The sequence below is a fragment of the Myotis nattereri genome (genome assembly GCF_964212035.1).
Source record: "Myotis nattereri genome assembly, chromosome: 5".
Classification (NCBI taxonomy): domain Eukaryota; kingdom Metazoa; phylum Chordata; class Mammalia; order Chiroptera; family Vespertilionidae; genus Myotis; species Myotis nattereri.
Genome location: NC_138080.1, coordinates 50669799 through 50684388, shown reverse-complemented (window position 1 = coordinate 50684388; position 14590 = coordinate 50669799). Strand labels below are relative to the sequence as shown.

Here is a 14590-nt window from a genome sequence, read left to right as displayed (position 1 = left end):
AGTTGGAAGGCCTGAGAGTCTGAGAGCGGATGGTACAGATTCCAGTGCGGGTCTGAGGGGCTGAGACCCAGCAGCACCCAGGACAGGAGGTGGGTGTGCTGGCTTATTCATCCAGCAGAGAGTGAATTCAGCCTCCCTCAGCTTTTGTTCTATTCAGGCCCTCAGTGGAGTGGATGATGACCACTGACATTGGGTTGGGCCATCTGCTCTGCTCATCCACTCATTAAAATACTAACCTCTTCCAGAAATCTCCTCACAGTCACACCAGAACTAGTGTTTCACCTGCTACTTGTTTATCCAGTGGACCAATCAAGTTGACATGTTAGAATTGAAACATGTGAAGGAAATTCTTCACATGTTTCTCCACCCCTCACATTTTCTGTAAATAGGTGGTTTGGAACATGTTTGATGAGATTTAGGTTCATTTGTCTGGAAAAGCTTCTTCACAAATAATGTTATGTCATTCCTTCAACAGTTCTCTGATATCTGTTTCTCACTCTTTCTGTGATAGTTGATAATGATAATTTTCCCTAAATTGATTAATTCCTTTAGAGTTGCAAAATAGATGATAGTTTTCCTTGCAAACACCTCCTTAGATATTGTCATGATAATGATTTTGTTTACCTGATGTTACTTCTGCTTGAACGGTCCTTTAAATGGCAATATCATTTGTCCACAGAAACCACATATGACTTGGATTGTGCTTGGTTTTCACCAGGAGCACTCTACATCCCTTGTCCAATGTGGTGTTAAATACAGGAGAGGGTGGCAGGAAGACTGGACATCAGCTGGTGACTGGAACTCTTCTTGGACACCACAGGGAGGGAGGCCTGAGCAGACCTCAGTTTCTCACTTTTCCTCCCTCCTGGAGGATCACACTGACTGAAGAGACTGTCTTGGGACAGACACCTTCATTGCACAATGGAGTCTGCAGCCGCCCTGACTGAGCTCCAGGCAGAGGCCAGCTGTCCCATCTGCCTGGATTACCTGAGAGACCCAGTGACCATTGCCTGTGGGCACGACTTCGGTCCCTCCTGCATCCACCAGCGCTGGGAAGGTCTACAGGACACCTTTCCCTGTCCTGTCTGCCTCCACCACTGCCCTGACAGGAGCTTGAAGAGGAACACCCAAGTATGTCACATGACTGAGATTGCTAAGCAGATTCCCGGCATGAGGGGAAAGAGGAAACGGCAAGAGGAACCCCTGTGTAAGAAGCACCGTGAGGGTCTGGCCCTGTTCTGTGAGAAGGACCTGCAGGTGCTGTGTGCCCAGTGCAGGGTGTCATCCAATCACCAGGATCAGCCCCTGGTCTCCATTGAGGAAGCTGCAGCTAGTCACAGGGGGATGCTCAAAAGTTACATTGAGTTCCTGACTAATCACCTTAAAGGTGCTAAAATGGAACATGAAAACCAAGTTGCAAAACTTTCAAAGTGAAAAGAAAGATGGATAAGTTCAGGGAGGAATTATATTATGAATGTAAAGAACTTAAGTATTCCTTTGTAAATTTCCATTAGTGTCAGCTGGCTTTTACCAATAACACCCAGTAACCAACATGAACAGCACCCAGTAACCAACATGAACACTACAAGCTAGTCCCTTTTCCCTGTGCTCTCAATAAAGTTAGTGTCAGTCTTCTTAGAGAAGAGAAGGATATTGAAGAAAAACTACCTGAAAATGGAAGACAAATTTCATACCATATGTTCAGGCTAAGCCATCTGTTAACTGAAATACAAGAGAAGTATTGGAAGTATCCACAACAGCCTTGGAAACCTAGAGCCCCAGCAGTGTTTCCATGTGAATTAAAGGAGAGTTGCTCTCTCCCCCCACATTGCTTGGGCCTGCATAAAATGATCCACACGTTTCAGGTAGATTTGACACTGGATCCTAAAACAGCCCATCCATGTCTCATTATCTCAAGAGATAGAAAAAGTGTGACCTATAGGACATCATTTGGTCTTCATAATCTTCAGGCACACACTTCTTTCCCAGCTGTCCTGAATTCTGAGGGATTTGATGCTGGCAGGCATTTTTGGCAGGTAGAAATAGGAGGCGCAGGTGAATGTTTCTTAGGTGTCTGTAAAGAATCTATCCTTAGAAATACTCTCAGATCACCATCCCCAAGCAATGGATGCTGGCAATATCAGCAAGGACTGGTGCATTTGGCCTTTTCCCTTTAGGACAATGTAAGATAGGCATTTTTCTGGACTATGAGTTGGGAGAGATTTCATTTTATAATTTGAATAACAGGTCATTCTTGTATGGATTCACGAATATATTTACAAAAAAACCTATGCTTTATTTGTCCATTGCATCTTCTTCAGAATCTCTTACAATCAGTATTATCAGAGTGAAGTGATGAACCATTTGGGGGAAATTTTGTATTGCTATTCTCCTCCATTTTTACTGAAACACATACTTATAATCAAGATCATGATTCCTATTTTGATATTTGAATGTTGAAAGCTTTAAGGACTCTTCCTTCTCTCCTCCCTAACCTTACACCTGGGAAACTGATGAGAAAGTCCAGGTGCCCCATCCATGGGTGCAGGGGGGAAGTTCCAATCAAGTAAGTTTCCATCAGTGTCAGCTGGCTTCCACCAATAACACCCAGTAACCAACATGAACACCACACGCTAGTCCCTTTTCCCTGTGCTCTCAATCATTCTGGGACCTATTCTAATATCCATCTGACTGTCCCTCCAAAACTTCATTATGTGAGTAATAAACCTTTCATACTCTTCTGGTATGTGGTGAGTCGTCATCAGTGTGAACATTTGAAACCAATTTTGGATGGCTTCCACCCTGACAGCAAGCTGGTCACCACCATGGGCATTGTGAGCAGAATTTTCCAGATATGAAACACACCCACCAAGGCTTCCTCCTCTGGCTTTGTGTGGTAACACACCTTGGCTCCTGGCAGCTTGTGCTGCGTTTTCTGAGTTCTATGGTATCTGTGTTGTAGATTTAACTTTCCTAAGTCAAGTTTCCATAAGAAAAACATTCTATTTACTTTTTATTCTCTCCCATGTAATTTTTGGGGAATTCTAATTGTCTTGATTTTGTCTCATGTTTTACAAAAATTTCATGTAAGGGCTGAGCTAAAGCTGGTTGACAGTAGTGTTACAAATATGTACAGTAATTAGTAACAATACAAGGATAAACTTTTGCTTACTAACAACTATAAATATATTTCCTCTTTTAAATTCTCACCTGATGAAGTTTATCGATATAGAGAGGAGGAGGAGGAGGAGGAGGAGGAGGAGGAGGAGGAGGAGGAGGAGGAGGAGGAGAGAGAGAGAGAGAGAGAGAGAGAGAGAGAGAGAGAGAGAGAGAGAGAGAGAGAGAGAGAGAGAGAGAGAGAGAGAGAGACTGGAATCAAACTTGCAAACTTTTTGGTGGATGACAAGACATTTCAATGAACTGAGCCCCCTGTCCAGGGCTGTAAACCTGCCTTTGACAACCACTGTATGACCTCCAAAGGTCACATACTTGTTTTTGACATTATGTGAAATTGTCAACCTTTGAAACATGCTTCTGTATGAATGTCTGTATGGTATTGTTAACAATGTTTGGAAATAAAGTTGTAGTTTGCATATCTCTATTTGTCTATCTCCATATCTTGAAAAGATGCTCAGCTGCTTAGCAGAGCTTTCATTGAGGTACAAGGGAACCCTGAACTGATCAGAGTAGCCCTGCTATGCTGTGGTGATCTCAGTTGCTTATTGTTGTAAAGTCCAATGTAGGCCAGCAGGTGCTGCTCCATTACCCACCCAGGGATCTAACTCCCTTAGTCATGTGTTGTCACAGCACTGGGTCAGTATGGCTAGAGAAAGAGGAAGCATTGAAGAACCACCCTGAGCATTGAAGGCCAACACCAGGAAGAGATACACACTTTTCTCTTTTTCCATTTTCTCTAAGTAATTGCAAGCCCCTACTTCTCTGCAAGGGGTGAAGAAGAATGCATGTACTGTGAGGTGAAAAGCTACTGTTTGCCATGATTCCCGAATCCAATTAGACATCAGTGAAATGTACATTACTGCTGAGTGCTAGAATGAAAAGTCTTTCAGTAGAGTTCATAAAAATATTACCATAGGCATTTACAGTAGTTTGACTTAATCCTATAGCAGTTGTTCAATAAGTCAGCTATAAAGAAGATATTTCTTTGAAGTAAAGTCTTAAGACACTATTAGGTAGAAATATAAAGCACTATTTTGACATTTTGGTAATTCATTAGAAAATGAATCATGAAGACTAATTCTATACACAATGGGATAAAAAACATAATTGGGAGAGACTTCTGTGAAGAATAAAATTATTTTTTTATTGATTTCAGAGAGGAAGGGAGAGGGAGAGAGATAGAAACATCAATGTTGAAAGAGAATCATTCATCCCCTGTCTCTGTACAACCCCCACTGGGGATAGAGCCCGCAACCTGAGCATGTGCTCTTGATCAGAATTGAACCTGGGACCCTTCAGTGAGCAGGCTGAAGCTCTATCCACTGAGCCAAAGCAGATAGCTCGAGAAGCTACCTTAAAAAGAGCACACACTTCTTCTTTTTTTAATTAATCTTTATTGTTCAGATTATTACAGAAGTTCCTCTTTTTTCCCCCCATAGCTACCCTCCACCTGGTTCCCACCCCACCCCATGCCCTTACCCCCTGCCACTGTCCTCATCCGTAGGTGTACGATTTTTGTCCAGTCTCTTCCCGCACCCCCCAAACCTCCTTGCCCCCAAGAATTGTCAGTCCACCCCCTTTCTCTGCCCCTGCTTCTATTATATTCACCAGTTTATTCTGACTTAATTTTTAGGTTCACTTGTTGATAGATATTTATTTGTTGTCACTTTGTTGTTCATAATTTTTATCTTTACCTTTTTCTTCTTCCTCTTCTTAAAGAATATCCTTCAGCATTTCATATAATCCTGGTTTGGTGGTGATGAACTCCTTTAGCTTTTTCTTGTCTGTGAAGCTCTTTATCTGACCTTCAATTCTAAATGATAGCTTTGCTGGGTAGAGTAATCTTGGTTGTAGGTTCTTGCTATTCATCACTTTGAATATTTCTTGCCACTCCCTTCTGGCCTGTTTCTGTTGAGAAATCAGCTGACAGTCGTATGGGTACACCCTTGTGGGTAACTAACTGTTTTTCTCTTGCTGCTTTTAAGATTCTCTCTTTGTCTTTAGCCCTTGGCATTTTAATTATGATGTGTCTTGGTGTGGTCCTCTTTTCTCATTGCTTCCCGGACTTGTAAATCTATTTCTTTCATCAGGTAGGGGAAGTTTTCTGTCATGATTTCTTCTAATAGGCTTTCAGTATCTTGCTCTCTCTCTTCTTCTGGCACCCCCATAATTCAGATGTTGATACATTTGAAGTTGTCCCAGAGGCTCCTTACACTATCTTCATATTTTTGGATCCTTTTTTCATTTTGCTTTTCCGGATGGGTGTTTTTTGCTTCTTCATATTTCAAATCTTTGACTTGATTCTTGGGGTCCTCTAGTCTGCTGTTGGATCTCTGTATATTATTTTTAATTTCAGTCAGTGTATGTTTAATTTCTGACTGGTCCTTTTCCATTTTTTTGGCATTCTCATTAAGATCCTTGAAGGTCTCACTAAGTTCCTTGGAGGTTCGTAGAAGATTCTTAAGTAGCTTTATAACTGTGGTTTTGAACTCTATGTCCTCCATTAGTTTGCTTTCCTCCATTTCTTTCATTTGTGACATGTTTCTTTGTCTCCGCATTTTTGGCTGACTGTGAGGGCCTGCTGTTTCTACAGTGGAAGAACTGCTGTGCTGGAGACACACTTATCAGGTAGAACTTGCTTCAGTGGGGCTTTGGTGCTCACTGAGTCTGCTTCTTGAGTGTGTCCCTTATGGATGTGAGGAGTTGAAATCTTGTATCTGAACAGGGGTACCCTGGCTCCTGGATCTCCATGTCAACCACTGTGTGAGTCCACCCAGCAGGAGCTACAGCGATATCAGATTTCTCCTCTTTGTTTGGGGTTTGGAAGTTTTGGAGCTCTCTGACCCAGCTGCAGTTTGTTGGGTTAGGCTGAAAAAGTACAGGTGATTCCTTTGCGCCACTGTGCACAGCTTGGTTGGCGATGTAAATTGAGTGGGGCAGGATCTCAGAGAATCACCAGGGTGGAACAAACAGCAATGGCTGTCGTCAGCCTCTCCATGATTCCGCGCCTCTCCACAACTCCGTGTCTCTGCGTCCTGAGTCCCTCTGCGTCCCCAAGTCCTGCGCCCCCACAGCAACAATGATCCCTGTGAGCAGCTCTGCGAGAAAGCCACCCTCGCTTTCCAACCCACTGCAAGACAGTCCAGCTTCTTCCCGTAGGAGTCTGGGACCCTAGAGTCTCGCAGTAAATGGGTTCAGTGCATTTGAAAGCTTGTATCCCCTTCCAATTGAAAAAAACCGCGCACCCAGGTGCAGCTGCCTCGCGCGCGCCTTTGTACCTCTGTTCTTGGTGCCTCTGCACCTCCTACCCAGTCTCAATGCACTTCTTTCTTTCCTTCTAGTTGTAGAACTTCCACTCGGCCAGCTTTCCCATGGTTCTGGAAGATAGCTGCTTTGTCTTATAGTTGTAGTTTTAATGTTGTTGTGGGGGGCAGCACCTACAAGTTATACCTTATGCTGCCATCTTGGTTCTCTATTTGTCAAAAAACACTTCTTTATTAAAAAAATAATCCTAGCCAAAACCGGTTTGGCTCGGTGGATAGAGCATCGGCCTGCGGACTGAAAGGTCCCGGGTTTGATTCTGGTTAAGGGCATGTACCTTGGTTGCGGGCATATCCCTGGTGGGAGATGTGCAGGAGGCAGCTGATCGATGTTTCTCTCTCATCGATGCTTCTAACTCTCTATCTCTCTCCCTTCCTCTCTGTAAAAAATCAATAAAATATATATAAAAGATAGTCCTAAATAAATTGTTCTTAGGACTTGTTTGTTTAAAAAAATATGCTTTTACTGATTTTAGAGTGAGAGGAATGGAGATGGACAGAGGGAGAGAGAAACATCAATTGGTTACCTCCCATACAAGGCCCAACCTGGGATTGAAACTGCAACCTGGGCATGTACCCTGACTGGGAATCAAACTGGCCACCTTTTGGGCCATGGGATAGTGCTCAGCCCCCTGAGCCACACTGGCCAGGGTCCTAGGGGTTACTCAAATGACGGTGTGACATTGTGGCATCCAGTGATGGCAATAGGGTACATTTGCAGTAGACACAAGTTCAATTCACATGTAATAATGTTTCAACAGGCACACAATTTATTTGCTTAAATTACCCAAGTACATCACTGGTTTAAATTTCCGTGAAACATGGTATATTAACTGTAATTCTTAAAGTAGGAATAATATGGACCCAGAGGATGGAATCTCTACCCCTAGAAAATTACTCTCCTCAGCAGTTCATCACTTACAAAGTCTGCCTTCCACACAACAGTACTACACAACTAAGCTATTTTCTGTCACTATATAACAATAATCACCCTTTCTTCGTAGCATATGACACTTTCCTCATTTTCCTCTGAGTTGTCACAAAAGGACCTTTCACATTCATTTTCCAGAAAAATATGTTTTCTCCAGGACTATCTGTAAGGGCATTGCTGTTGGTCTGGTAAATCCCATTTTTGTGTGTAGGAAGGGTTAGGATATAGAAATACTTTGCCTGATGGAATTGACTTAAGGAGACAATTGTTCTACATGGATGATATCTTTTAGAATAGGAAATTCCACATATTTATATCCTGGTCTCCTCTTCACACTGTAACCAAAAGCAGTCTTATACGTAAGCTTACAACTTGATTGAAACAGTTTTTAGTGATCTCATTAGTCATCTCACAGCAAAGTCCCTTGAATACTGTTTAGTCTTCAGGTCACTTTGCTTAATGACTCTGTTCTTGGCAATGAGATTGACTAGAATCAGCTGTGATTCTGTATTAATGTTTTGCTTTGTAGGAATCACTCTTTTATAGATTGGTAGCATATAATGTTTTAACTATTTTTTTAAATAAATCTTTATTGTTCAGGTTATTACAGTTCTTCCCCTTTCATCCCCCCATAGCTCCCCTCCACCCAGTTCCCACCCCACCATATGCCCTTACCCCCCCCAATGTCCTCATCCATAGGTGTACGCTTTTTGTTGCCGGGTCAAAGTTCATACACATGGAAAATGTAGCTATTTCCATCCACAACATGTCCCTGTGTTCGGAAAGGTCTCTCAGGACTTGTTCACGCTCTACTGAGAAAGGGTACGAAGACACATAATGGCTTTTTAAAATAAGTGTCCTCTTATGTTTAAAATGAGGATTTCATTACCAAAAGTGAGGAGAAAGCAACACCACAGCTGCTCTCGCCCCTCTCGCCCTTCGTGTGATAGTTGTGCTTGGGGCTGCGTGCTGGTTCGCGGGCCGTTGACGAAGCCTAGCAGGAACCATCGCAGCCTCACAGGGGCCATTTCAGCCTCATAGGGACTGTCTCAGCCTCACAGGGGCCATCTCAGCCTCACTGGGACCGTTTCAGCCTCACTGGGGCCATTTCAGCCTCACTGGGACCATCTCAGCCTCACAGGGGCCGTTGATTTAACTTTTAAAATTTATTTTATTGACTTCAGAGAGGAAGGAAGAAGGAGAGAAAGATAGAAACATCAATGATGAGAGAGAATCATTGATCAGCTCCTGCAAGCCCTCCTCTGGGGACTGAGCCCATAACCCTGGTATGTGCCCTTGTCTGGAATCAAACCTGGAACCCCTCACTAGCAGGCCAATGCTCTATCCTCTGATCCAAACAAGCCAGGAAAAGATGTTACCTTTAATTTCATTTTCCATGTCCTAACCGGTTTGGCTCAGTGGATAGAGCGTCGGCCTGCGGACTGAAGGGTCCCAGGTTCGACTCTGGTCAAGGGCATGTACCTTGGTTTCGGGCACATCCCCAGTAGGAGGTGTGCAGGAAGCAGCTGATCACAAAGGTACAAATTAGATTATGCATATTAACAAGGTTAATTCCCTGTAACCTTCTTATTCCCCTGGGGAATAAGAGGAGATCACATCAAATAGACTTCTGAACATCCTCCTACCCCCACCCTGGCCCACGTGTCTCACCTCCAGGGAGGAGCCTTTGATGGGTGAGGTCTTAAAGAGATTCACCCTCCTAGTGTTATATATAGGCCAGGCTCACATTGCTAAGCATTTAAGTGGTAGGAGACTGGCTTCAGAGACACACTTCAGGGACTCACTCAAAGGAGCAGGCTCCAGGTAAGCTGGGAATCGGGATGATGCTGATGCAGGAGGTGGGACCAAACTGAGAGCCACTGAGGTATTGCTCCCCACCCTTGGCTTTCTGGGTGGCTACTCTAGCAGGGCCTTGACTTTACATCATAAGCCAATCTCTTGAATTCAGGTAATTTTAAGACACGTGCTTTCATTATTACTGTTGTCCCTCAGTTAGCCTTGCCCGACTTCATCTAAATGCTTGCTAAAAACACAGACACCAGGATCCCAATCTGACCTGAGGGGTGACGAATATCTGCTCATGCAAAGTGCTCCAAAGTGCTGGTCTGAAGCTGCCTGTGGGAATCCTCTTCTAGAATGTTTCAGTGTCTGTTGTCAAATTCTTTTTGTTTAAAACCAGAGCTTCTGCCCTAACGGGTTTGGCCCAGTGGATAGAGCTTTGGACTAGATTGACTAATTCCTTTTAAGTTGCAAAATAGATAGACTTTACTTCTAACTCCTCCTTAAATATTGTCATGATAAATGAATTGGTCTACCTGACATACTGTTCATATAGCGAGGGAAGGATGAATGCTGATTGCACTTTTACATGTTTTTGTCCACAGAAACCACTTATGACTTGGGTGGTGCTTGGATTTTGACCAGAGTCCACAGCTGATCTTCCCTTGGGGAACCTGACATTAACTACAGGAGTAGGTGACAGAAGACTGGACATCAGCTGCCCACTGGAACTCTTCTTGGAAGCTCCTACTGACTTCCACAGAGAGGGAGGCCTGAGCAGACCTCAGCTTCTCACTTTTCCTCGCTCCTGGAGGATCACACTGACTGAAGGGAGTCTCTTCTGATAGACACCTTCACGGCACCATGGCCTTTGCAGCTTCCCTGGCCAAGCTCCAAGCAGAGGTCAGCTGCCCCATCTGCCTGGATTACCTGACAGACCCAGTGACCATTGCCTGTGGGCACAACTTCTGTTCCTCCTGCATCCAACAGCGCTGGGAAGGTCTACGGGGCACCTTTCCCTGTCCTGTCTGCCTCCACCACTGCCCTGACAGGAGCTTGGAGAGGAACACCCAGTTATGCCACATGACTGAGATTGCTAAGCAGATCCCCACCTCAGGGAGCCAGAGGAAAATGCAGGAAGAAATGCCCCTGTGTGCGAAGCACAATGAGGTTCTCACCCTGTTCTGTGAGAAAAGCCTGGAGCTGTTGTGTCCCCAGTGCAAGGGCTCCTTACAACCCCCGGATCAGCCCCTGATCCCCATTGAGGAAGCTGCAGCTAGTCACAGGAAGATCCTCAAAAGTCACATTGGGACCCTCACTAATAACCTTGAAAATGCTGAAACTGTATATAGAAAACAAGATGAAGATACTTGGGAAGTAAAGAGAAAGATGGAAAAACAGAGGGAGGGATTGGACTATGAATGTAAAGAAATTAAGAGTTTCTTAGAAGAAGAGCGCAATGAAATTGATAAAGATCTACTTATGGAAGAGAATGATGTTGAAGAAAAACTAATTGAAAATGGAAGGCAAATTTTATACCATAGGTTCAGGCTAAGCAGTCTATTAAGTAAAACAAAAGACAAGTGTTTGCAGACAGATGAGGATTTACTCACAGGTATTGAAAGGATTCACAACAGCTATGGAAACCGAGAGACCCCAGCAGTGTTTTCATGTGAATTACAGAAGGAGATTTTCACTCTCCCGCCACATTACGTGGGCCTGCATAAAATGATGGGCACCTTTCAGGTAGAGTTGACACTGGATCCTGAAACTGCCCATCCAGACCTCATTATGTCAAGTGATAGAAAAAGTGTGTCCTATAGGAGACCAAATGGTCTTCCTAATCCCCAGGCACTTATTTCTTCCCCAGCTGTCCTGAGTTCTGAGGAAATTGATGCTGGCAGGCATTTTTGGGCAGTAAAAGTAATAGGTACAGGTGAATATTTCTTAGGTGTGTGTAAAGAATCCTTTGTCATAAATACTCCCATATCATCATCGGCAAACAATGGATACTGGCAATATCAGCTCTTGACTCGGACATGTGGCGTTGTCCCTATAGGACAACGGAAGATTGGCGTTTTTCTGGACTATGAGTTGGGAGAGATTTCATTTTATAATTTGAATAACTGGTCATATATGTATGGAATCACTGATAAATTTACAGAAAAACTTATTCCTTATTTCTCCATTGCATCTTCTTCAGAATCTCTTACAATCAGTATCATCAGAGTCTAGTGATGACAATTTGGATGAAATTTTGTATGTGCTTATTTCCTCCCGTGTTATTAAAAGATCCTGATTCCAGTTTTGATGTTTGAATGTTGAAAGCTTTTAGGATGCACCCTTCTCTCCTTCCTGACCTTACACCTGGGAAAGTGATGAGAAAGTCCAGGTGCCCCATCCATGGGTGCAGGGGGGGGAGTTTCAATCAGGCAAGTTTCCATGAGTGTCAGCTGGCTCCCACCAATAGCACCCAGTAACCAACATGAACACCACACGCTAGTCCCTTTTCCCTGTGCTTTCAATAATTTTGGGACCTATTCTAAAATCCACCTGACTCTTGCTCCAAAACCTCCTCATGTGAGTAATAAACCTTTCATACTCTTCTGATATGTGGTGAGTCATCATCAGTGTGGACATTTAAAACCAATGTTGGATGGCTCCACCCTCACTATGCAAGCTGGTCACCACCATCGGCATTGTGAGCAGGATTTTCCAGATATGAAGCGCCCCCCCCCCCCCCTCCCGGGCTTCCTCCTCTGGCTTTGTGTGGTAACGCACTCCGGTTTCCTGTATGGATGTCCTTGCAGTTTGTGCTGCATTTGCTGAGTTCTATGGAGTCTGTGTTATAGATTTGACTGACCTAAGTCAGTTTTGTAAGAAATACATTTTAGCCCTGACCGGTTTGGCTCAGTGGATAGAGCGTTGGCCTTTGTACTGAAGGATCCCGGGTTCGATTCCGGTCAAGGGCATGTACCTTGGTTGCGGGCTCGATCCCCAGTAGGGGGCGTGCAGGAGGTATCTGATCAATCATTCCCTCTCATTACTGATGTTTCTATCTCTCCCTCTTCCTTCCTCTCTGAAATCAATAAAAAAAAAAAAAATACAGTTGTTGTTTCATCTTGAAGGGTATTTGCTGGTTTCTTTCTGAAAGAACTGCATTTATTTTTTAAAAAAATATATTTTATTGATTTTTTACAGTGAGGAAGGGAGAGGGATAGAGAGTTAGAAACATCGATGAGAGAGGAACATCGATCAGCTGCCTCCTGCGCACCCCCCACTGGGGATATGCCCGCAACCCAGGTACATGCCCTTGACTGGAATCAAACCTGAAGACCCTTCGGTCCGCAGGCCGACGCTCTATCCGCTGAGCCAAACCAGTCAGGGCAGAACTGCATTTAGTACCAGTCTTTGCAGGTGGCATCATGATCTCCTCTACTCAAATTGATGATCACTGCGCCCGGTTGGGAATAATAATTCAGAAAGGATATTCAAGTAAAATCTGCAGACGTCTTGTGATTATTTCTGGTATTTCGTTTCTCATCGTTCATAACCTGGTGGCCATTTATGACAGACACTGGGAGTCACCAGATGTTGCCACAATCCAACTAGAATTACCAAGGCATCCCGTTAACAAGGATCAAATTAATGCCTCACAAAAGGAGAAACAGAAGGACACCAAGTCAGGATGATCTTAAATTCAACCTGGACACCTCTGGGCTTTGGGGCCTTTTTAAAGTCTTGAGCATTTTTAAATAGAAATAAATTTCTGCTTCACAAACTTGGTCTGCTTTTGGATGCTCTTGTTGCTCCCTATTGCCTCTGTGAAAATTCTTCCTGCTTTCAAATTCACGTCATCTGGTCCTGGCAGGGTAGCTGAGTCAGTTAGAGCATGGTCTTGCTACACCAAGGTTAGCGATTTGATCCCCAGCCAGGGCACAGATGAGCGGAACAACAAATCCATGTTTCGTTCTCTCCCCTCCCTATGTAAAAAAAAAAAATAATAATAATACATTTTAGCCCAGCCAGTATAGCTTATTAATTGAGAATTGACCTATGAACCAGGATTCAAGGTTAGATTCCCAGTAGGGCACGTGTGGTAGGCAGCCAATGGATGATTGTCTCTCATCATTGATGTTTCCATCTCTTTACCTCTTCCTTCCTTCCTGAAATCAATAAAATATATATATTTTTTAAAAAACTCATTTTATTTGCTTGTTATTATTTTCCATATAATTTTTTTGGAATCCTAATTGTCTTGCTTTTGTCTCATGTTTTATAAAATGTTCATGTATAGGGCTGAGCAAAGCAGGTTGACAGTAGTGATACAAATATGTACAGTAATAAATAACAAATAATACAAGAGTAAACTTTTGCGTATTAACTGTAAACATACTTTTTTTTTTTTAAATCCTCACCTGAGCTCTAGGTGCTTTTGCTAATTGGATAGAGCATCGGCCTGCAGACTGAAAGGTCCTGGGTTCAATTCCAGTCAAGGGCACATGCCTGGGTTGGGAGCTCAATCTTCAGTAGGAGGCAGGCAGGAGGCAGCTGATCAATTATTCTCTTATCCTTTATGTTTCTATCTCTCCCTCTCCCTCTCCCTTCCTCTCTGAAATCAATAAAAATATATTTTAAAAAAAATAAGACGTATTTTTCTTATTTTTAAATACTGACCTGAGGATATGCTTATTGATTTTAGAAAGACAGAGACAGAAAAACATTGATGTGAGAGAAACATTGATTGGTCGCTTCCCATACACACCAACACTGGGGTTGGAATAGAAAATATAGGCCTTTACCCTGACATGGGATCAAACCAAGAAGCTTTTGGTGTATGGGATTATTCTCTAACCACCTGACCCACACTGCTCAGGGCAAGACCAAAGCTATTTAACCAGATCATTTGGGTTTGAATCTACCACTTAAAATGTAATTGGGCACAGGGCTCGATGGGAGATGGCTATGATGTTAATGCCACGAACATTACTGAGTTAATACTCCAGTTCTGTTCTGAAGATGTATTGCCCTTGTCAGTTGCTTGAAGCATCATCCCATTATGGGTTCCATTCCTGGTCAGGCATACGCGCAGGTTGTGGGTACCACCCAGAGTCTTGGTCTCTCTCTCTCTCTCTCTCTCTCTCTCTCTCTCTCCCTCCCTCCCTCTCTCTAAGCATGCCCTCAGGTAAGGATTAAAAAGTGTGGAATTCCCAGGTTTCTTATCATGGCTCCATGCTCAGATCACATCTTTGGTTCTTCAGCCCAGGCCTCCTTGGACGAACAGGTTCTGCCAGACAGTTACACCTTCATTGCGCTGCACTGATATTCTACCAAGCAGCCTGGGGGCAGCAGCCATCCAGGC

The 14590-nt window shown here is 43.6% G+C and overlaps 1 protein-coding gene and 1 pseudogene across 2 annotated transcripts; both read left to right on the top strand.

Moving 5' to 3' along the window:
* Positions 1–921: 921 nt before the first annotated feature.
* On the top strand, positions 922–2356 carry LOC308520243 (tripartite motif-containing protein 60-like; annotated as a pseudogene). Its single transcript has 2 exons — positions 922–1513; positions 1631–2356. The product of its transcript is annotated as a tripartite motif-containing protein 60-like (transcript).
* A 7736-nt stretch (positions 2357–10092) lies between these two features.
* Positions 10093–11463, top strand: LOC308519833 (tripartite motif-containing protein 60-like; the record flags this gene model as incomplete). Its single annotated transcript, XM_081092123.1, has 1 exon — positions 10093–11463. The coding sequence occupies one exon, from the start codon at positions 10093–10095 to the stop codon at positions 11461–11463; it is 1371 nt and encodes a 456-aa protein (XP_080948249.1).
* Between the last annotated feature and the right edge of the window lie 3127 nt (positions 11464–14590).